Raw genomic sequence first — 22191 nt, forward strand, 5'->3', positions numbered from 1 at the left:
CACAAGGCCCTGGGTTCAATCCCCCCCTCACCACAGGGGTTAAAAAAAAGAGAGAGAGGGCTGGGGATGTGGCTCAAGAGGTAGTGTGCTCGCCTGGCATGCATGCAGTGGGTTCGATCCTCAGCACCACATACAAACAAAGATGTTGTGTCCGTGGATAACTAAAAAATAAATATTAAAAATCCTCTCCCTCTCTCACTCTCTCTTTAAAAAAGAGAGAGAGAGAGAGAGAGAGAGAGAGAGAGAGAGAAAGAATCAGGGACCTGTTGGGCATGGTAGCGCACACCTGTAATCCCAGTCTCTGGAGGCTGAGACAGGAGGATCGTAAGTTCAAAGCCAGCCTCAGCAAAAGCGAGGCCCTAAGCAACTCAGTGAGACCCTGTCTTTAAATAAAATGCAAAATGGGGCTGGGGATGTGGCTCAGTGGCTGAGTGCCCCTGAATTCAATCCCTGGCACCCCCAAAACAATTTACAAAAAAGAATCAGGGACCCAATACTAAATGGAATGACTCATGCCTGTATCCCAGAGACTGAGTCAGGAGGATTTTAAGTTTGAGGTCAACCTTGGCAACTTACCCAGATGAAACCCTGTCTCAGAATTTAAAAATAAATAAATACATAGGGCATGGATGTAGCTCAGTGGTAGAGTACCTCACAACCACCACGCAGGGATCCATTATGTGGAGATTTCTATAGTTCTGTGTCCTCAGAGGAGGCTCCTTTAGCCCTGAAAGGGTACCTGAAAGGCGCTTCTCCACCTTTCAAATCCAGGGATTTGAACCCAGGGACACTTAACTACTGAGCTGCATCCCAGCCCTATTATTATTATTATTATCATCATCATCATCATCATTTTGAGTCAGGATCTCACTAATTTGCTTAGGGCCTTGGTAAATTGCTGGGCTGACCTTGAATTTGCCATCCTGCTGCCTTAGCCTCCTGAGTTGCTGTGATTATAGGTGTGCCCAACCATGCCTTGCTCCACCCTCATTTTTTAATCTTTTAAATATATATATATTTAATTTTTAGTTTTAGATGGACACAATATTTTATTTTTATGTGAGTTGAGGATCAAACCGAGTGGCTCATGCGTGCTAGGTGAGCATTCCACCACTGAGCCACTAACCCAGCCCTCTTTTTTTTTTTTAATTTTTCAGTTTTCGATAGACACAACATCTTTATTTTATTTTATGTGGTGCTGAGGATCAAACCCAGTGCCCCGCGCATGCCAGGCGAGCGCGTTACCGCTTGAGCCACATCCCCAGCCCCAGCCCTCTTTTTTTAATCTTAAGGATTACTATTACTTCCTTCAAACATCTTCTCCTCCAGGGGCTGGGATTGTGGCTCAGTAGTGGAGCACTTGCCTAATATGTGTGAGGCTCTGGGTTCGATCCTCAACACCACATTAAAAAATAATAATAATAAGTATTTAAAAAAAAAATCTCCTCCGGGAAGCTGCCTTTGATACCACTTTCCAGTACAAATCATCTTGATCTCTTGTCTCCTCACCCATCTACAAACTACTCTGTCCTTGATCTTTGCAACCAGTGTCCAGAAATAATAACGCATAATGAGTGCTTGTTTAGTGGCTAGCAGGATCTCACTCCTTTAGAGGATTGTGATTCTGCCAAAGTTTTTCTTTCTCTTTCCTATTATCCTCAGTCAGGGGTCCCTCTCTGGCCTTTTACATACAGGGTGGTCCTCTAAATGTTTCCTTTCTCTCTCTGCTAATTTCCAACCTTCCCATTCCTCCTTACAGTCTGTTTCAGTCAGCTTTTTTTTAAATATTTATTTATGTATGTATCCTTAGTTTTAGGTGGGCACATTAGATTGTTTTTATGTGGTGCTGAGGATGGAACCCAGTGCCCCATGCATGCGAGGTGAGCGCTCTACCTCTGAGCCACCACCCCAGCTCCTTCAGTCAGCTTTTTCGCTGCTGTGACTAAAGGCTCTGACCAGAACAATTGAAGAAGAGGAAAGTTTATTTGAGGGCTCATGGTCTTAGTCCATAGAAGGCCGGCTCCATTCCTCGGGGCTCAAGGTGAGGCTGAACATCATGGTGGGAAGAGGTGGCGGAGGGAAGCAGCTCACATCATGGTGATCAGGGAGAGTCCTCTTGCCACATACAAACAGACACTCAAAGCCAGTCCCCAGTTCCCAGCCCCTTCAGCCACCCCCTACCACTTCAGTTACCACTCAGTTAATCCCTATCAGGGGACTAAACCCTTGACTGGGTGAAGACTCAACAACCCAGTCATCTCTCCTCGGAACCTTCTTGCACTGTCTCACACAGGAGCTTTTAGGGGACACCTCACATCCAAATGATGACATAGTCCCAGGTTAGCTGCTCTCTCCTTCACTTCCTCAGCTAGAAAGGTCCTCTAAACCCTTACAATGCAACTCCTGTGGTAAGTGTCATATGGTGGCTTCATCGAAACAGCTGGTTATGGGTGACAGTCCTGCTCCCCACATGTTGAAGTAGGACATTAGAGCAGCAGCCGAGGCCAGCCTATAAAGCAGGTTTATCTCCCTCCTGGGAGGGAGGAGGGGGCCACAGCTGGTGTCCTGGTGTGCCACCAGTAAGTGCATCCTGCCCTTTCTATGTGTCCTGGGGTCCTTAGTTCTCCTGCTCTCTTCCTGTTACCTCTCTCCTTCCTGCTTACCTGACTCGCCCAGGCGATGTTCAGCGGGAGGGCGCAGACGTGAGAAGCAGATGGGCAGGAGGGGCCTAGGTGGAGTGATCTAGGCAGGAAGGGGGCATAATTAACAACTTTTATAACTCCCTGTAAGGAGGGCCAATCCCTGGGACAGGTGACCTTAGCAACAGGTTGGAGCAGGGCAGGTATCTAGATAAGGGTGCAGGAAGGGCTCTGTAGGCATTTCGATTCCTCAGGGGGCGGGCTCCAACTTCCCAGATTTACATTGGCCTCCTAGATCAACCAGATTTACCTGTCTATACTGACTGTCCGTCTCATTCCGGCTTCCTCATTGTGCTCTGGGACTGCAACACTCATGACTTCCTATCTACTGGATGATAGCTGTCATGGGGAGCCCCCTCAGAAAACAAACAAAAGAGAGCTCTGTTTACCTGGCCAGGGACTCTCTCCCAGCGGTAGAGACTGATGCTCTGTGAGAGGACTCAGCTTCCTGGCCTATGTCTTAGGAATTTAAGGATGAAAAACATCACAACTCAGGGGTTTTCCTCAGCATCATGCAAGCTGGCAAGTTACAGAGGCTAAAAAAGCAGTTAGCTTAATCACACCTTTGGTCCAAACAAGTGTTGGACAACCATATCCTGAGTTTCAGCTGAGTGGGGGCGATAATCTATTTCAAAGTCCTGTAGACCCATAAATGTACCCAAACCCAGGATGTAGCTCACCACGATCACCACCATATATCCTGAGTCGGGTACATTCTGTGGGGTACAGAAAAACAATTTTTATAAGACAGATTTCATTTCAGTTTCTCAGAAACAGCTCGTGTAACAGTTTTTTTTATAGAACGCAGCAAAATGGAGTCAAAATCTTTCATCTATAATCTACAATATCTTTTTTTTAATATTTATATTTTTAGTCCGACACAATATCTTTATTTATTTTTATGTGGTGCTGAGGATCGAACCCAGGGCCTCGCACATGCTAAGCGAGCAGCTGAGCCACAACCCCATCCCTATTGTAAGAGTAAAAGAAATTGAAGTTAAAGTATAAAAGACCTGGTGTTGTAAAGTTTCTAAGCTGCAAAGCCTGAGTTAAAATGTAAAGGACCCAAAACCTGAAATTCCTGTAGCTGTTAGGAGAATTCCCGGACTGCCCAGTAAATATTCCCCCTGACCATCTAGTTGTTTAATAACCTAGGACCCTGTGCAGCTTGGCACGTAGGCATCTCAGGGCCCAAACCAATTAGTTTGAATGTACCCCCCTCCTTAGAACTCACCTATCACTCCCGCCCGACCTGTTTCCGCCAATGAATGTGCTAATCAAGTTTGAGAGTTGTTCGATTTTCCCGTGCCTCATGATGATTTGCTCTGATGTATGCAGAGCCCCCGCCCTCCCCAAAAAGTGTACTTAAGCACTGCTCAACCCCTGCTGGGGCTCTGGGCTGCTCTCCCTTGTTGAGTGAGCCTGGAGCCCCAGCGTGCTGGATTGGATCCTCAATAAATCCCCTTTTGCTGTTGCATGAGCCGGTCTCTTGGTGGTCTCTTCCTCCAACGTTCGCCAGACCCTTACACTATATCTATAATTTTTTTTTTTTTTTAAGAGAGAGAGAGAGAATTTTTTTTTTAATATTTATTTTTTAGTTTTCGGCGGACACAACATCTTTGTTTGTATGTGGTGCTGAGGATCGAACCCAGCACGGCCCGCATGCCAGGCGAGCGCGCTACAGCTTGAGCCACATCCCCAGCCCTACAAATCATTTTTAAAGTGGACATATTTCTTTTTCTTCTTCTCTCCCAGCTCCTCTCTCATCTCTCCCCCTCCCTAATCTCAGGGGAAACAGGATTACCTTTCTTCCCCATCCTAGACAGAATTATCAGTACCCAAGTACACACCCACCATACCAATGAAGTAATATAAGACTTTGAGGATGGTTCCAGAAGATCTCAGAAATGACTATCTCCCAAGTTAACAAGTGTATTACAGCTCTATTCTGTGGAATGTAGCCTTTGAATCACCTCTTTAAAAGCACATCCATACCCCCCACCCCAGCCCCATTCCTGCTGAGGGGCAGAATCACAGCCTCTGGGACAGGAGTCCTCTGTGTTTTTCCTTTGCTAGCAAAGCAAATAAATCTTTTTTCCTTTTTCTCAAAACTGTGTCCTTGTTATTGGATTGGCATGGGGACAAGGATCAAACTTTCTGCAACAATTCGAGAGATTGAACCCAGGGGCACTTTGTTGATGAATTTGCTGTTTATTTTTTTCCTCCCTCCCTTCTTTCCTAGGAACCCAGAGGGCACTCAACCACTAAGTCACATCCGCAGCCCCGTTTTTGTATTTTATTTAGAGACAGGGTCTCATTGAGTTGCTTAGCGCCTGGCTTTTTGCCAAGGCTGGCTTTGAACTCGTGAACCTCCTGCCTCGGCCTCTGGCCTCACTGGGATGACAGGCATACACTACTGCTCAGCCCCCCACAATTTTTGTTCTCAAAAGATTGGCTCTACCTAGGAAAACAAGACCATTCAATGTGACTTCCCTGAATTTTTAGTCAGTTAAAAATCTCCCAATACATTTCCTTCCCACTCTTTCTTTAGATTTGGCAACTCGACCTGTCTGCCTCTCTCCCTCTTGATCAACCTACCAATGACCTCTCAGACTTTAATTCTTTTGGCATCTCCTCTTTAAAGTAGATAATTACATTTTCATTTTTAGTTTTTCTCAATCAGCTCATTTTTCTGAAAACATGCTTCAGTCCTGACAACCACCCCCACCCACCAAAAAAATCTGCTGCCTTTTTCCCCCTTTTTTCCTATAGTGCTGGAGATCAAAGTGCTCTTCCTCAGCGCTCCATACAGCCTCACTCTTTAACCCTTCTGGTTGACCTTTGACCTCTCCTTCTTTTCAGGAAACAAGTTCTGGGGTCCAACCCGGAGCCTTGCACAGGCTAGGCAAGCACTATGTCAGTGAGTTTTATCCCCAGTCCTGTCCTCTCCATCTTGAACCTTCTATGTCACTTAACATTGACAACCTCCCCTCTTTTTTTATTTGCGTTCCATGCTTCTGTTCTCTTTTGTTTATCTCCTCAGCACTCTGATTATTTTTCTTTGTGTCACTTGCCAACTTTTCCCAGTCTTCCTGTCTTGGGATCTCTTTCTTCAACTTTCTCCATTGTGATCCTATCTATTTCTATGACTTTATTTACATTCATGTGAAAGTCCAAAATTTATACACGTTTAGCCTCTACTTTTCTCCTAAAGTCCACATCTGCATTGCCTATGTAAGGGTCCGGCGAAGCGTAGGAGAAAGAGACCACCAAGTGACCACTCATGCAATTGGCAGAAGGGGATTTATTGAGGATCCGATTCAGCGCGCTGAGGCTCCAGGCTCACCCAGGAAGGGAAAGCAGCCCAGAGCCCCGAGCAGGGGCTGAGCACTGCTTAAGTACACTTTTTTTGGGGAGGGCGGGAACTTTACATACATCACAGTCTCCTTTAACAAATCATCATACACCGCGGGAAAATCAAGCAACAATTCCTAAACATGATTAGTTCATTCATTGGCGGGAACAGGTCGGGCGGGGGTGATAGGATAGTTCTAAACGGGGTACACATTCAAACTGATTGATCTAGACCCTGCAATGCCTACGTGCAAGATCACACAGAGCCCTGAATTATTAAACAACCAAGCAGTCAGGGGGAATATTTACTGGGCGGTTCCAAGCATTGTCTTAACAACTACAGGAATTTCAGGTTAACAATACCTAATCCTTTACATTTTAACTCAGGCCTTGCAGCCTAGAAACTTTATACAATGCCCGGTCTTTGACACTTTAACTTCAATTTCTTTTACCCTTACACCTACAACCCTAAAATTTCAGATATGGAAGAGATCTCAGAGGCCATGTGTCCTAAGTCTTCATTGCTTCATTATCTCCACCAAAAGGTCTGGTACAAGGGATTGAACTCAGGGGCACTCAGCCCTATTGAAGTGGCACCCCCTTTCTCCACAGAAAAGCCCCCTTCACCATGGCTGATTTTAGGATTGTCAGCAAAAGAGTCTCTGCAAAAAAGTTCAATGTAGATAAACTTCCTAGTTTCTTGTCGCCCTTTTACTTGGGCCACTGGCCGGCCGGGAATATACCAGCACTCTCATTCACTGTCCTATTCTTGGCTTGCCCTGTTACCAGAACTTTGTGAGGAAGACACTGGTATTGAAGTGGCACCCCCTTCTCCACAGAAAAGCCCTCTTCACCATGGCTAACTTTAGGTCAGCAAAAGAGTCCCTGCAAAAGAGTTCAATGGCGATAAACTTCCTATTTTCGTGTTGCCCTGTTTACTTGGGCCACTGGCAGGGAAGATACCAGCACTCCAGGTGCTGGACACCACTTACTAGTTTTCCACAAATGTATCCAGTATAGTACTTTGTAGAAATGTGCAAACAAGGCTTCACAGAGATGTCTGCATTTTTAAGATAAGTTACAACTGGGCTCCATGATAACAGCTGGCAGGGGGAGGAAAGAAAGGGGAGAAGAAGCTCTCCCCTTCTCAGGTGTGGTCCTTGAAGGGTTAACTTGCCCAGAACAGTGAAAGAAAAAGCTGCTTTTATGTGAACTTCTGCAGACTATGAACTTCTGAGCCCCTCCCCTTACACACTGGATATAAAACTCTGAAACTCCCTGAATATGGGGTTCAGGGGATTGATTGATTACAGCAAAAGCTGTGCCCCCTGAACCTGGCTGCAGCCAAATAAAACTGTTTCCTGCTGTCTTCGGTGCCTTGCCTCATTTGTCCCTACAACACTATTTTGTATTTTTCTTAGAGACAGGGTCTCACTGAGTTACTTAGCACCTAGCTTTTGCTGAGACTGGCTTTGAACTCCTGCCTTGGCCTCCCAAGCCACTGGGATTACTGGCTTGCACCACCTCACCTGACCAAGGTCATTGTCTTTTAATGAATCAGTGCTTTCGAAACTGAGATGTTCATTTTCTCTGTGTCCATTTCCATTCCAAATTAACTCCTTTTCAATTTGTTTCTACAAATGTTACCCCTGTTTATGGGTGACGAGTCCTTGCTTCCCCAATGCTGAAGCTTAACACCAGAGAAGCACGCGGAGGCAAGTGTAGAGTGTAGAGTGGAAGCTTTATTAAAGGACAGCAGAAAAGACTTCTACCCGGAGGAAGAAGGGAACCCAAGAGGTGGGATGCATGGAAGGGGGAGGTCTCCTTCTTTTATAGCTAAGGTCTGCTTTCAGCTTCCCCACATTCCTGTCCTTTGTTCTCCGTTATCCTGCAGTGATGGAAATGCAGGTGGGGATAGGTGGGCTGAAGCAGTAATCTAGGCGGAAGGGCCTGGGCCGGCTTTTGGATTAGCATCTCCAGTTTGCTGGCAGCTGCTTCATTAACAATTCCTTAGGATGGGCTGGGGCCTTGGGGACATTAACATTTCAATTTCCCCAAGTGTTGCTCTGGTTTCCTGGATTCCAATCTCAATAATGGCCTCCATTTTATTTATTTTACCCAATTTAGACCCAATTTACCTAACCACACTAACTATCTATCTGTAAATCTGGCTTCACAAATAGTCACCTAGAGGCAAACAACTTTTCTATGTTCAATCAGCTGCTATCTTGTAGGTCCCATTGTCACAGACACTCTCAATTAGGTTTACTGTTTTGTATTCCTAACAACAGTATTTCTAAGTTAAATCCCAATTATTTCCCACCTAAAATTTGCAGGAGAGTCCAGGCTAGGCTGCCTATTGCTAGTATTTTCGTGCCTGGAATTCTAAATATTTCTCAAATTCATTATACCAAGTTAATCCTCCTAAGGGGCAGTTCTGTTTTGCCAATCTCTGTCCTACATTATCTTTCATTGATTATTGAAGTATTCACAAGTTCTTTACTGGCATTCTAAACCCTCCTTGTTCTGGCCTCAAGTATGTTTTGTTTTGGTTATTTAAAATATATATATTTTTTAAATTTTGTTGTTGGTTGTTCAAAACATTACATAGTTCTTGATATATCATATTTCACACTTTGATTTAAGTGGGTTATGAACCCCCATTTTTACAACTTTGCAGAATCACATTGGTTACACATCCACTGATTTACATATTGCCATACTAGTGTCTGCTGCCTTTCCTATCCTCTACTATCCCCCTCTCCCCTCCCCTCCCCTCCCATCTTCTCTCTCTACCCCATCTACTGTAATTCATTTCTCCCCCTTGTTTTTTTTTCCCTTTCCCCTCACTTCCTCTTGTATGTAATTTTGTATAACCATGAGGGTCTCCTTCCATTTCCATGCAACTTCCCTTCTCTCTCCCTTTCCCTCCCACCTCTCGTCCCTGTTTAATGTTAATCTTCTTCTCATGGTCTTCCTCTAAAATATTTTTTTTAGTTGTAGCTCTCTTTGTAAGGGTAAAAGAAATTGAAGTTAAAGTGTAAAAGTTAAAGGGTAAAAGACCGGGTATTGTAAAGTTTCTAAGCTGCAAGGTCTGAGTTAAAATGTAAAGGATTAGGTATTGTTAGGTTTCTATGCTACCTGCAAAACCTGAAATCCTTGTAGCTGTTAGGACAATACTGGAACTGCCCAGTAAATATTCCCACTGACTCCCTGGTTGTCTAATAACCTGGGACTCTGTGTAACTTGTCACATAGTCATTTAGGCCGTAAAACCAATCAGTTTGAATGTGTACCCCGCTTAGGAGTGACTAATCACCCCCGTCCGACATGTTCCCGCCAATGAATGAACTAATCATGTTTAGGAGTTGTTGTTCAATTTTCCCATGCCTCATGATGATTTGTTCTGATGTATACAAAGCCCCCCGCCCTCCCCAAGAAGTGTACTTAAGCACTGCTTGACCTCTGCTCTGGGCTCTGGGCTGCCCTCCCTTCTTGAGCGAGCCTGCCTGGAGCCTCAGGGCTGAATTGGATCCTCAATAAACTCCCTCCTACTTATTGCATGAAGCCAGTCTCTTGTGGTCTCTTCCTCCAATGCTTCGCTGGACCCTTACATCTTTCTTTCTTTTTTTCTTTCTTTCTTATGTCTGGGAATACCCTTCTTTCTTCCCTTGTCTTTATCTGTAGAATGCCTAAATTCTTTTTTTTTTTTTTTAAAGAGAGAGAGAGAGAGAGAGAGAGAGAGAGAGAGAGAATTTTTTTAATATTTATTTTTTAGTTCTCGGTGGACACAACATCTTTGTATGTGGTGCTGAGGATCGAACCCAGGCCGCATGCATGCCAGGCGAGCACGCTACCACTTGAGCAACATCCGCAGCCCAAAAATGCCTAAATTCCTTAAAGCTCATTTAAAAAAATATATTTTATTTATTTATTTATTTTATGTGGTGCTGAGGATCAAACCCAGGGCCTCACACATGCTAGGTGAGCTCTCTACTGCTGAGCCACAACTCTAACCCCTAAAGCTCATTTTTAATATCACTTCTGTCATTAAGTGTTTTTGGGGACTGATGAACCCAGCCTAATCCATTTTAAGATTGAGAGCCATCGCATCACAAAGCCATAAAAAGTTAATTTCTGTTTTACTGTAAATTACTGAGATTTCTACACTTGTTTGGAAGTCCTGCCCATGCTCTGAACTCACCCATGTCTGGCTTTCCTTGACAAGATAACAACCCTCCTTGAAACTTCAGTGGCGCCTCATAAATTCTGATGTTGGGATCTGAATTTACTTCTATCTTGAAATATCACGCTATGTAGATCTTTAACCTGCTAGCTGTCTTTGTATTACACTTATCAAAATCCTGTTATCTGTAAGTTTTCAAGACACCCCCCCCTTTGCAACTTTTTGTGCAATAAAACCTTGTTCCTGTGTTATGCTCGAATTCGGGACCCCCAAAAGACCACCAGAGACCAAGATTGATGTAAGCAGCAAAGAGGCATTTATTGCAAGCTAGCTCGGTCCTCTGTGCACACAGCAACTGGTTACGCTGAGAAGCCCAGAGCCCAGGGTTTGCAGCAGTTTTATACACTCTCTGGGGAAAGCAGGGACTTCACCTACATCATAGCATCTCTCTTAACAAATCATCACACACAGCGGGAAAATCATAAAACAACTCTAAAACTTGATTAGCACATTCACTGGTGGGAGCAAGTTGGGTAGGGGTGATTGGTTAGTACAAAAGGAGGATTCATTTGAACTGATTGGTTTAAGCCAAGAGGGGTGTTCCGTGCTGAACTACATGGTTTCTCAACACGTTATCAACCACCATAAACTACTGGGAGGGTCATCTGACATCCTAGGTATTTCCCTGTCTCATGCTGATTGGTGGCTGCTAGGGGATTACTATGGGTCCCCATCTAGCCTGACCGAATCAGGGACACCTGGCTCTGCAGATGTCTCCCGTTATTTGTAGATAAACAACTCAGCAGGGTGGGTATGTGCCTAGGAGTGCTCTGTGGGTCTTTCCAAGGACAAGGGTCACGCCCGCTTCCTTGGATAGGCTTTGCTCTGAGGTAGAGTCTGGTTTCTCACCTGGAGAGCTGTGGTGCTGATCTCTAGCCCACCTTGGGGAAAGACAGTCCTTGGTGACCAGCTTTCTCTGTGTACACAATATAAGCTTGCTTATATTGTTATGCTCGAATTCAGGACCCCCAAAGACTACCAGAGACCCAAGATCCATGTAAGCAGCAAAGAGGTGTTTATTGCGAGCTAGCTCGGTCCTCCGCACGCACACACAGCAACTGGTGACCCTGAGAGGCCCCTAGCCCAGGGTTTGCAGCATTTTTATACATTTTTTGGAGAGGGCAGGGACTTCACATACATCATAGCCTCTTTTAGCAAATTATCACACACCGCGGAAAATCAAATAACAACTCTAAAACATGATTAGCATATTCACTGGCGGGAACAAGTTGGGTAGGGGTGATTGGTCAGTACAAAAGGGGTATTCATTTGAACTGATTGGTTTAAGCCAAGAGGGGTGTACGTGCTGAACTACATGGTTTCCCAATATGTTATCAACCACCATAAACTACTGGGAGGGTCATCTGGCATCCCAGGTATTTCCCTGACTTATGCTGATTGGTGGCTGCTAGGGGGCTGCTATGGGTCCCCACCTAGCCTGACTGAGTCAGGGACACCTGGTGCAGCAGATCTGTTATTTGTAGATAAATAACTTAGCAGGGTGGAAATGTGCTTAGGAGTGCTCTGTGGGTTTTTCCAAGGACAAAGGCTATGTCCCTTCCTTGGACAGGCTTTGCTCTGAGATAGAGGCTGGTTTTTCAATATACTCCAATTTGGTTGTGGTTCAACAGGACCTTAAACTGAATATGAGTCTTCCTTTGAACCTTTATAGAACTTTATACACACTTTTATTTCTATGATTACCAGATTTTGCTTTATGGCAATAAATTATGGTAATAATCTGTGTATTCCAGTGTTTCTCAAACTATTGCATTAGAAGTGCACAAAATTATATAGAAAAATGAACAGAGAGCCCCAAGGCTGTCACAGAAGCTGTCTAAAAAATTAAAATCTAGGGCTAGGGATATAGGTCTGTTGGTAGCATGCTTGCCTCCTTACCTCACATACAGGAGGCCCTGGGTTTGATCCCCAGGACCACCAAAAAAATAAATAAATAAATAAAATTTAATGTGAAAAAAATTAATGTGAATCGTGCAGCCTTATTAGGCCATTTTTTTTTTAAATAACTTTAGTTGTAGATGGACACAATGCCTTAATTTTATTTATTTATAAAATAAAGATTGAATCCACTGCCTCACATGTGCTAGGTGAGCACCCTACCACTGAGCTACAATCCCAGTTCACATTTTTTTTTTTTTTTTGAAAGAGAGAGACAGAGAGACAGAGAAAGAGAGAGAGAGAGAGTTTTCTAATATTTACTTTTCAGTTTTCGGTGGACACAATGTCTTTATTTTATTTTATGTGGCGCTGAGGATCCAACCCAGTGCCCTGCGCGCATGACAGGTGAGCGCATTACGTTTGAGCCACATCCCCAGCCCCCACAAATTTTTTTTTTTAAAGAGAGACAGAAAGAGAATTCTTTTTTTATGAGAGAGAGAGAGAGAGAGAGAGAGAGAGAGAGAGAGAGAGAGATTAAATTTTAATATTTATTTTTTAGTTTTTCGGCGGACACAACATCTTTGTTTGTATGTGGTGCTGAGGATCGAACCTGGGCCGCAGGCATGCCAGGCGAGCGCGCTACCGCTTGAGCCACATCCCCAGCCCATCCCACAAAATTTTTAATATATTTTATTTTTCAGTTGTAGTTGGACACAAAACCTTTCTTTTATTCTATTTATTTTTATATCGTGCTGAGGATTGAACCCAGGGCCTCGCACACGCTAGGCGAGTGCCCTATCACTGAACTACAACCCCAGCCCCCAATTTTTGTTTTTAATATAAATATGGCACACTATTCAACGAACACTCCAGGAAGATATGTGTATTTATTAATCCCAGGGATCTGGGTTACAAAGCCCTTCCTTGCCACACCTCCACTAAAGTGTAATCTTGCTAGAAGGCACAGACTGCCCTATTGTTATATGCATCACCTGTAAAACCGATACAGATGTTATAGTATTACATACACAAAAGTATATTTAATATATATAAAAGTGTATTATTCATTTATCTTTAAATATTTTTAGGTGTATATGGACACAACACAATGCCTTTATTTTTATGGGGTGCTGAGGATCCAACCTGGGTCCCGCCTGTGCGAGGTGAGCGCTCCACCGCTGAGCCACGATCCCAGCCCCAGTATAAAAGCATATTTAATATATACTTTTGTTTTGTTTTTTTGGTGCTGGGCCTTCCATCTGCGAGGCAAGAGCTCTGCCAATGAGACATGTCCAAGCCCTTTCTCATTTTTTATTTTGAGACAGGGTCTCCTCAAATTACCCAAGTGGGCCCCCGAATTGCAATCCTCATATTCGCCAGTGGAGTAGGAATTTTAGGCACCAGCCACCTTGTCCGGCGCTAAATGTTTAGTGTACCTAGAACTGTGCTCCCAGTTTCCAGGAGTTTAATCCCATGAGGTGGTCCTGACCGATTATGAAGCCTACCCAAATAGTGTTCTGAAAAACGACTCTGGTTGGGATTCAGGCTCTCCGTTCCACACAGTTAGTGACACATCGAAAACTGTTGAGTATCACTTTAAAGTCGACTCACTTTGATCTCGAAATTTCATTTCGGGAAATCGATAATTTCCTGTTAACCTTGTGTAGAGCTTAATTCTCTCCAATTAAGAATACGGTCTGAGGGTCTGCAGCCTACTGAGCAGTGGGTGATTGGAGCTGAAGAAGTCTGAGCCCGCCCAAGAAGCAGCCCTCCCTCAGGTGCCCGGCAGGCTTCCAATTGGGTCTTGTGGCTCACTCTCTTTCCAGGTTGGTGTTCCGGCTTGCCCGTCGCCGCTATAGAACCCGCCTTTAGCCAGCAACGATTGGTAAATCGTTACGTCACTGCCCCATCTATCCCCTTCTGATTGGCTCTCATAGGAAGGGGCGGTGGCAACGTCACGGGCAAGAGCCGCCATTTTGACTGAGCAACCATAGTGACAGGAGCCGAAGCAGCAGCGCAGGTTGTCCCCGTTTCCCCTCCCCCTTCCCTTCTCCGGTTAACTACCCTTGTCCCCTACACTCCACAGTCCCGGTCCCGTCATGTCCCAGAAACTAGAAGAAGAGAACCCTGCGGAGGAGACCGGCGAGGAGAAGCAGGTGAAAAGGAGGGGGTGCGGGTGGGCGAGCCGGGGGCGACCGTGATGGGGCGGGAGACAGTCTTTTGCCAGTGCGGATTGGTCGTCATGGGCTCAGGCTCTGCAGGGGTTGGCCACATCTTGCGTCACGAAGGGTGAGTTTCAGTACCGGCTGGTGTTTTGGCTTTGGTTAGTTAGGTCCCTTGTCAGTCAGGGCCATACCCTTACTGATTGGCCAGTACTTCCTGGGCCCAAACCGTGGAAACTCTGCTGTAATTGGCCGAGCTTGAGCGTGGGGCGGGTGTTTGGAAAGGGGCTGGTGGTCCTGGATTGTGGTGTCTCCTTCGGTTATGGAGGCGGATGACCCAGCTGCTAGCCTGAGGCCCGCGTCCTCAATCCGCGAAAACATGCAGGTGGAGGCAAAGAAGTTGAAAAAGAACCCGCGCGGGGGGAGGGAAGTAATCCCTGCCGTGTCGAGTTCAAGTTGGCAACTTTCTCAGAGACCTGTGTTGGCGGTCGGGGATGGTCTGTCGTTCTCCTTCAGTGAGGACCACCAAGATTGGAGAGGACTAACGGGCGCCGTGGCGCACGCCTGTCATTCCAGCGACTCGGGAGGATCCACGCCGGTCTCAGCACCTTGGCGAGGCCCTAATCAGTTTAGCAAGACCCTGCCCCAAAATGAAAAATAAAAAGGACTGAGGATGTGGATGGTTAAGCGGCCCTGGGTTTAATTCAAGGAATAGGACTAGGTTAAACCTAGAAAAAACGCTAACAGAGTCTTGACAAGAAAAGACTGTTCCTCCAGATTTCCAAGGCAATGGGACTGGGCCACCTTGATGATTGTGTGATGAAAACACGAGCGCTGGGGTTTGTATTTTCACTTATGATATTTAGTGTTGGGCTCAAAGATTCATGAAATACACTTGGTGTTATAGCTAAGGGAAAATCCTCTAAAAAGAGCCACACATTGACTCCAGGTTCTTTTAAAAAAAAGTCAGTAAAGAGGAGCAGGGCACACAAAAGCAAGAAGATGACAACAGTGAGAGCCCCTGAAAGGCTTTTGGTCTCTCTGCATTCCCCAACTTCATCACTTGCCCCACTAAGATAGGCATTGTTTTCTTTTTCTTTCTTTTTTTTTTTTTTTTTTTAATGAAAACTGACAAATAAGTACTAGTGAACCCACTGTTTCTTAATTTTCCTGAGGTTAAAAACTGTTTTCATCTGTAACTATGACCTTCCTACCACAATATTTGAAGAAATGTTGAAGCAATGCTGGGCCATTACTCAGGGGAAATCTTTGGAGAAAGCCACATAGCTAAGCCTCCTTCGTAGGGAGATTTACCAGATGGGTTTCTTTGACTCTAAATAAGGAGAGAACATCTCAGAAGACTTATCTCCTTTGATTTCCCATTGGGTCTGCAGGACAGCCTACGGAACCCTCCTACTTATCTTGTATCACCAAATGCTCCCTCCAGCTTTTTTCTCTTTGTCTTTCCTTTCTGTGCTGAGTGAGCTATGGCTCACTCTTATTCAAGTATTGTATTTATACATTACCTTTAACCCAGTACTCACAGGTCACTGGGTTGGTTTCTTGGATGTAGTGTGAGAAGTAGCTTGTCTTCTCACAATACAGTCATCTTAAGCTTTAGTGGTTTGAACAAAAGTCTAGCTTTAAGAGCAGAGTACAGATAGCTTGTTTATACCTGGGTGGATCTCCAGGAAAAGTTGATGGTAAATGGTTATCAGATATTGGAAGCAGTTGTTTCTTGATCTATAATTTTACTTCACTCATTTGTTTTCTTTAGGACACGCAAGAGAAAGAAGGTATTCTCCCTGAGAGAGCTGAGGAGGCAAAGCTAAAGGCCAAATATCCAAGTCTAGGACAAAAACCTGGAGGCTCTGACTTCCTCATGAAGAGACTTCAAAAAGGGGTACGGAGCACAATCTCTTAACCCTCTTTCTTTGGACCAAAAAGGAGTTCTACGGATGATGTCTACAGAGGTTCTATTGGTTGGGGGGCAATTGAGAAGATAGGAATTAGAAACTTCAAAAGAGAGCTACTGCAGTGACACACACCTATAATCGCAGTGACTCAGGAGGCTGAGGCAGAAGGATTGCAAGCTCGAGGCCAGCCTCAGCAACTTAGCGAGCCCCTGTCTCAAAATAAAAAATAAAGAGGGCTGGGAACGTGACTCATTGGTAAAGCACACATGGATAAAACCCCCAGTACCAGAAAGAAAAGAAACTTCAAAAGAGGAAAAAAAGTATATATTGTACATCCCTGATATAGTATCAGTACCCTTCTGGTCTCCCTCAATTAAGGCTTAAAGTAGTGACATTTGGGTATGTGGAAGAACAAGGGAATGAGGGAAGGATGCTCATAGAGACTGAAAATGCAGACTAGCCCAAGGCATTTGCATGTTTAAATGGTAGAGGTTTTAGGGCTGTGTTTTTTAGGGTTCAGAAATAAATTTGGGGGTATATTATTTCAGAGAAAGATCAAGCCATCTGTCATATAGAAATCAACTTGAAATGATTAGTCAGTTTGTTCATAGACCCTTAAAGTTAGCACCAGCCATCAACTATAATCCCTTAAGAAACTTATTTTTCCTGTTCCAAGTGGTCTTTCTCACAAAGGGAAAATCTACCTTCATAACCATCTAGCTCCTAACCAGATTTCTTAACCCATAGAGGTACCTTAAGCTGCTGAGGAATTATAAGACATTATACGAGAGTGTGCTTCTCTGGATGACATGGAAAGCGAAACACATCCCTGTGGAGAATCCCAATTATTGAGTCTTAGTCACAGATGATAATGTGATGCTGATTTGCGGTTTACCTCAGTGTAGGCATGACAGGCGTAGGCAGGCTGTCGCAGCCATGGAACATGTGTGGGAGTGGGGAGTGGTGGAAATCAGAGATAAAACACATTATCCTCACCAGCAAGCCCAGTTTCTAATCCTGGTTTACGAGAATAATTTTTATCTTGAGGTTGATCTACTGCTAATTACTGAGACCAACCCAGATTGACCCCTTTATTCATCTTATTCATTTCTTTTTAGCACCACATTATTGCTTTGCACTTAGTAAAGTCCTCAGTCAGCCTTTATGAATGAAGAAAGTTATTTGGGTTAAACCATCCTGTACTAAGTAAGGTTCAAAGGATGTAGGACTGTCCCTCAGCTCTAAAAATGCATATTCTTGCTGGGAACCTGCTTATATACCTGAAAAAGAACATACTGGGGAGAAGACATAGGCACATGTTGTTGTTTTTTGTTTTTTTTTTTTAGTTGTAGTTGGATACAATACCTTTATTTATTTTTTATGAGGTGCTGAGGATCAAATTCAGGGCCTCACATGTGCTAGGCAAGTGCTCTACCACAACCCCAGCCCTGTACATGTTATTAATATTAAACTGTGTATACATGAGAAATTTAAGAAATCTGAGTGTGGATGGGAGTTTATAATGGATGGAAGATGTGAATCTTCTTGCTTTTGAGAAATGCCAGAACTCCTTACTCACCTAAACCTTCCTCTTGTTTCTTAGCAAAAGTACTTTGACTCAGGAGACTACAACATGGCCAAAGCCAAGATGAAGAATAAGCAGCTGCCGAGTGCAGGACCAGACAAGAACCTGGTGACTGGTGACCACATCCCCACCCCACAGGATCTGCCCCAGAGAAAGTCCTCACTCGTCACCAGCAAGCTTGCGGGGTAACCTGGGACCCCTTTCCTCCCCTTCCTCACCCTCTGGACTCTTATATATTGTAGGCAGGGATGGAATGGGCACATAGTCACATCTTCTCAGCGTGCTAGCTAGGAAGGACTTGAGATTCTGCTGGGGGATACTGAGAAGGTAATGTAGGTTGAAGAGGGGCTCTGAGTTTGTTTCTTAGTGGCTGAGACTTCCATACCCTCACTGTAGCCCAGGTAGGTGCCCAGAAATAGGAAAGACTAGGATTGGATAATGCTGCATACTTTGTCTTTTGTGAGAAACTGGAAAGAGATGATTTCTCCTTTTTAAAAGAGAATGTCTCCAGATTGGGAATAATGTGGCAGGTTTAACATCCTAAGACTAACCTGACATAGTTGGGAAAGGTAGATTGAGACATGTTTTCTGTGCTTCTAAGTGTTTTGTCCCGTTAGGCTGCTATTGCTTCATGTTTTCATTATGGGAGGTTTAGAGAACCCGCAAAAAGGAAAACCGATTTGCTTGCCTAAGACTATAGTGCCCACTTAACCTCCTTTATTTAGTATCTCTTACAGTTTGTCCTGGCTTGCAAATGATGTAAACTTTGATGAACATTTCTGATGGAAAATGGGCACCTACTCTCTCTCTTCCAGAATGTTACTTTTGAAAGTTTTGTTGAATAGTGGATCTAAGAGCACTGATTCAGGAGTTAAGAGATGTTTGGATTCTAGTTCGACTCAGTGTTGGCAGACTGTTGTATAACTTGGTAACGTTATTCAGCCTCTCAGCATTTCTGTTTCCTCATCTGTAAAATAGTTAAATATGTATAAGACTGATTTGATCCTAAAATTCTGTATCTGCCAGCAGAAAAACTTTGTGCTAGTTCATCATAAAACCAAAAGTGAGAAAGGCCCATGGGTGAACCTCTGCTTTGTATTACTGGGAAAATACTACAGAGGGGAATTAACTATTCAGGGCTACATGAAAAGGAAGTTTGAGATTTGAGGGCTTTATTCAGGCAACAGAAACTTACAGGTATTATGGTTTTGAGGGTCAAGAAAAAAACATAAGACGCTAGCCAGCGAAGATTTTTACCTCTATTCCACCCACTTTCCCTGCCTACTCTGGGTCTTAGCTGCTAAAAAGCTGCTCTGGCAGAGTTGGAGGGCCTGAAGAAACATGCTCAGTCAAGCCCATTTGAAAACCCATGTTTTTAGATGTAATTAGTTGCCAGGTGCATTATTAGGGAGAGAGAAAGAAGGGATAAACTGAGCTAGCCCCTCCCCCAGAACTCAGTTCTACTGCAGGACTGGGGCAGCAGCTTCTTAGGAGTTCGTTCACCCAGGAAGCTGGGAAAATCTGCCTTTCTAGAGCTCAGTAACCCAGCTTTTGTGTGATAAGGAGAGGTAGCAGTACTGATTCAGGAACAGGTGTAAGGTGCATGGTGACAGCATGTTCAATCTGGTTATTAACAGCTTGGCCTGAATCTTACTGAATGCAACCTGCTAGTTATGACAAAGAGGGTCAGGCTGAGAACCAACTGTTCAAGAAAGCAGGATTCTGTAATCCTTTCTTGCCCCTTCACCTCACAAGTTCGAATATGTCAGACATTTGGCCTGTTGAGAATAACTGTGAACTTGCTGGTGTACAGGGGGGATGAGCTGGGTGTATACTACTCTCCTGACTGGCTGTTTTCTGGCTGTTATTCAGATTGGATAGGAAAAGAGGCTGGTGAGGAAGGAATGGAGAGAGCAGGATCCCTGAATTCCCTGGATCCCAAACTCCTTGACTGTCACTTGTAATTGTATATAATTTTTTTGTGTTTCTTGCTTCATTTCCTCATGCTGTCATTCTTTAAATCTAAAGTCCATGTGGGAAGGGGAAAATGCCAAACATCATTGTATAGTTTCCTCAACTGTCCCAGCCATGTTGTACATAGATATGTCATGTTATTATATATATAAATATATATATAATTTTGTACGTTTTCTTCATCTCCGATCTTCTCGAATTCTGTACTTTTTTCTTTTCTGTCTGAGCTGCTTTCTCTATTGGTCAGTTTGAGTCTTCAAGACTGATGTTCACAGTGAGTCTGGATTTAAGGAAAGAATAGAAGGAATAGGGAAATCAAACAAACTTTTAGTCTTACACTCTCACTACCAGATCATCTTCAAGGTTAAGAAACTAAAAAGCTACATTTCTGTATGTGCCACCTGTTTACATAGTATGAAGTACACAGCTTCCTTAGCAAGAATGGGTCATCTCACGATCCAAATACAAATTGCTTTGGTCAAACCTAGATTATTAAATACACTCAAAACAACATGTGCCTGGTCTGACCCTGGCCTCCACACAGTCACCACCTCTTCACTGTGCTGCCTCAGGCTTCACTGCAGCTGAGTGACTGTGGCCATGCCTCTGAAACCAAACCTGCTCTGAGCCTGGCAGTTACTCCCCTGGAAACCAGTTATTTTGCTCTTGTCCAAAGAATTGTTTTTCTGTGTTTTCCATGGGTTCCTCCAAAACATCAGGAAACATTCTATTTGTGGATAGGAATTATTTTTTAATTTTTGCAGTTCCCTTAAGGATAAGATTGAGGCATATACCAGGTAGCCTAATGATTAAGTGTGGAAGAATCATGGGATAGATAGAGACTGGGATGGAATTCAAGGTTTTTCCCCTATTACTTGACAGTGTTTTGTTTTGTTTTGTTTTTTTCCTTCTGTGTTCGTCCACAGTGGCCAAGTTGAATGATGCTGCCTGGGGCTCCGCCAGATCCTGAGACGCTGCCCTCCTGGGTCCTGTGCTGGCTCCTGCCCCTCCCTGCTTTTGCAGCCAGGGGTCAGGAGGTGGCTTGGGCGCGGGCTGGAGAGGCAGAAGCCCCTGCCCATTGGTGTCCCAGCACATGGAGCCCCTTGGGCTGAGCACCAAGACCTTGAACCTTTTTTGTTTTACCTTTTTTTCCAAATAACTGTTGAGAAATCTCAATGAAATCTCATGGGTGGGGTTGAGAGGGTGGGTGGGAGATTTGGGATTTAGAGTTGATAAAAACATTCCTGACAATCCTCCCTCTTAACCCAGTGGCTAATGTGGGGAGATGTGAGGGGGAGGAAGTGGAGTAGACTAATAAGGGGTTCTAATTCAGCTCTGTAGACAAATGCCTAGTGTGGATAAAGAGGCTGTTGATGTACACAGAGCAGATAGGCCCTCTGGTTCTGCAGAGCAAGACTCAATGTTAATTGTCATTTAAAAAAAAAAAAAGTGCTTTCCTTGAAATAGATTTGCTATGGAGAGAAGGGTAGTGAATGTTGGGGAAAGGAGCCATGAGTGTGGGGAGCCCCACTGAGCCCAGGGGACTTTTTCAGTATTTGAAATAAAAAACAACAAAAAAAGACCCATGAAAAAACCTAACCCAGAAATACTCTGAAGCAGTTGGTGTGTTTATTGGGGTTTGGGAAGGGGAAGAAAACCAGTGTGAAAACACTGTTCAGGGGAAAAGCTGGTGGTGTCCCTGAGTTTCTAAGGAACACAGAGACCTTTAATATGGGATATGGCTGGGCTGCCTGTTTCCATCATGTAGGAAAAGGGAGCATTCCTTTGGCATACAGACTTTTCTTAACCCCTATACATTTCTTAAGATGCATCAAACTCAGGTCATGGCTCACAAAGTGAGGGATGTAAGGTATTTGATCCAAATGGCTTGTTGACATAAAGCTTTGTCTAGACTCAGCAAAAAAGGAAGCCTATTCTTCCTTTTCGCTTTCAACTATCTTTTCCTTTGCAAGTTCCCATGCCTGTGAAGAAGAAATGTGTACTATTAGTAATAAACCAAAAGAAATTAAGTCTTTCTGCTTGTGGTCAGCAGAAGGCAGAGTGACTTCTTTCATCATGACGTGCCAACCTGCATTTCTGGAATCCTGCCACTGAAAGAAGTTAAAAGCTGCTTGTGAATGAAAGGTACTAAAGAAACATTAGCAAGGGAGAAACAACTCAGCTGCCCCTCCCTTCCACCATGCATCCCGTAGATACAAGTAGATAGAAACCACTGGCCCATTTAGCCCTCCTTTGATTAGGAGTTGATCATGTTTTTTTGGCCAAATGTGATTAGCTTTTGTACTGTTTATGCTGTGTGAGATAAACAAGGTCTGGGAGACAGATATTCCAGAGAA

General features: G+C 44.1%; 1 protein-coding gene and 1 long non-coding RNA gene across 2 annotated transcripts in view; one reads left to right on the forward strand and one right to left on the reverse strand.

Moving 5' to 3' along the window:
* The first annotated feature begins 14157 nt into the window (after window positions 1-14157).
* Ensa (endosulfine alpha) lies at window positions 14158-21441 on the forward strand. Its single transcript, XM_027953738.2, has 4 exons — window positions 14158-14353; window positions 16137-16262; window positions 17879-18045; window positions 20761-21441. Exons 1-4 carry the CDS (start codon window positions 14297-14299, stop codon window positions 20774-20776), a joined length of 366 nt encoding a protein of 121 aa, XP_027809539.1. The 5' UTR covers window positions 14158-14296; the 3' UTR covers window positions 20777-21441.
* Window positions 18917-22191, reverse strand: part of LOC139707310 (uncharacterized) — a 44051-nt gene continuing 40776 nt past the window's right edge. The window contains exon 3 of the long non-coding RNA XR_011708972.1: window positions 18917-20114. This is a non-coding gene — a long non-coding RNA (uncharacterized lncRNA). The remainder of the gene's footprint in view (window positions 20115-22191) is intronic.

This window comes from Marmota flaviventris, chromosome 10, assembly GCF_047511675.1.
Source record: "Marmota flaviventris isolate mMarFla1 chromosome 10, mMarFla1.hap1, whole genome shotgun sequence".
NCBI classification, from domain to species: Eukaryota; Metazoa; Chordata; class Mammalia; order Rodentia; family Sciuridae; genus Marmota; species Marmota flaviventris.

What these genes read in the sequence shown, in the direction of transcription:
- Ensa (XM_027953738.2), top strand. Translation starts at nt 14,297, where the DNA reads ATGTCCCAGAAACTAGAAGAAGAGAACCCTGCGGAGGAGACCGGCGAG. An exon ending in AGACCGGCGAGGAGAAGCAG is followed by an intron (nt 14,354 to 16,136) that starts GTGAAAAGGAGG and finishes TGTTTTCTTTAG; the next exon opens with GACACGCAAGAGAAAGAAGG. An exon ending in TGAAGAGACTTCAAAAAGGG is followed by an intron (nt 16,263 to 17,878) that starts GTACGGAGCACA and finishes CTTGTTTCTTAG; the next exon opens with CAAAAGTACTTTGACTCAGG.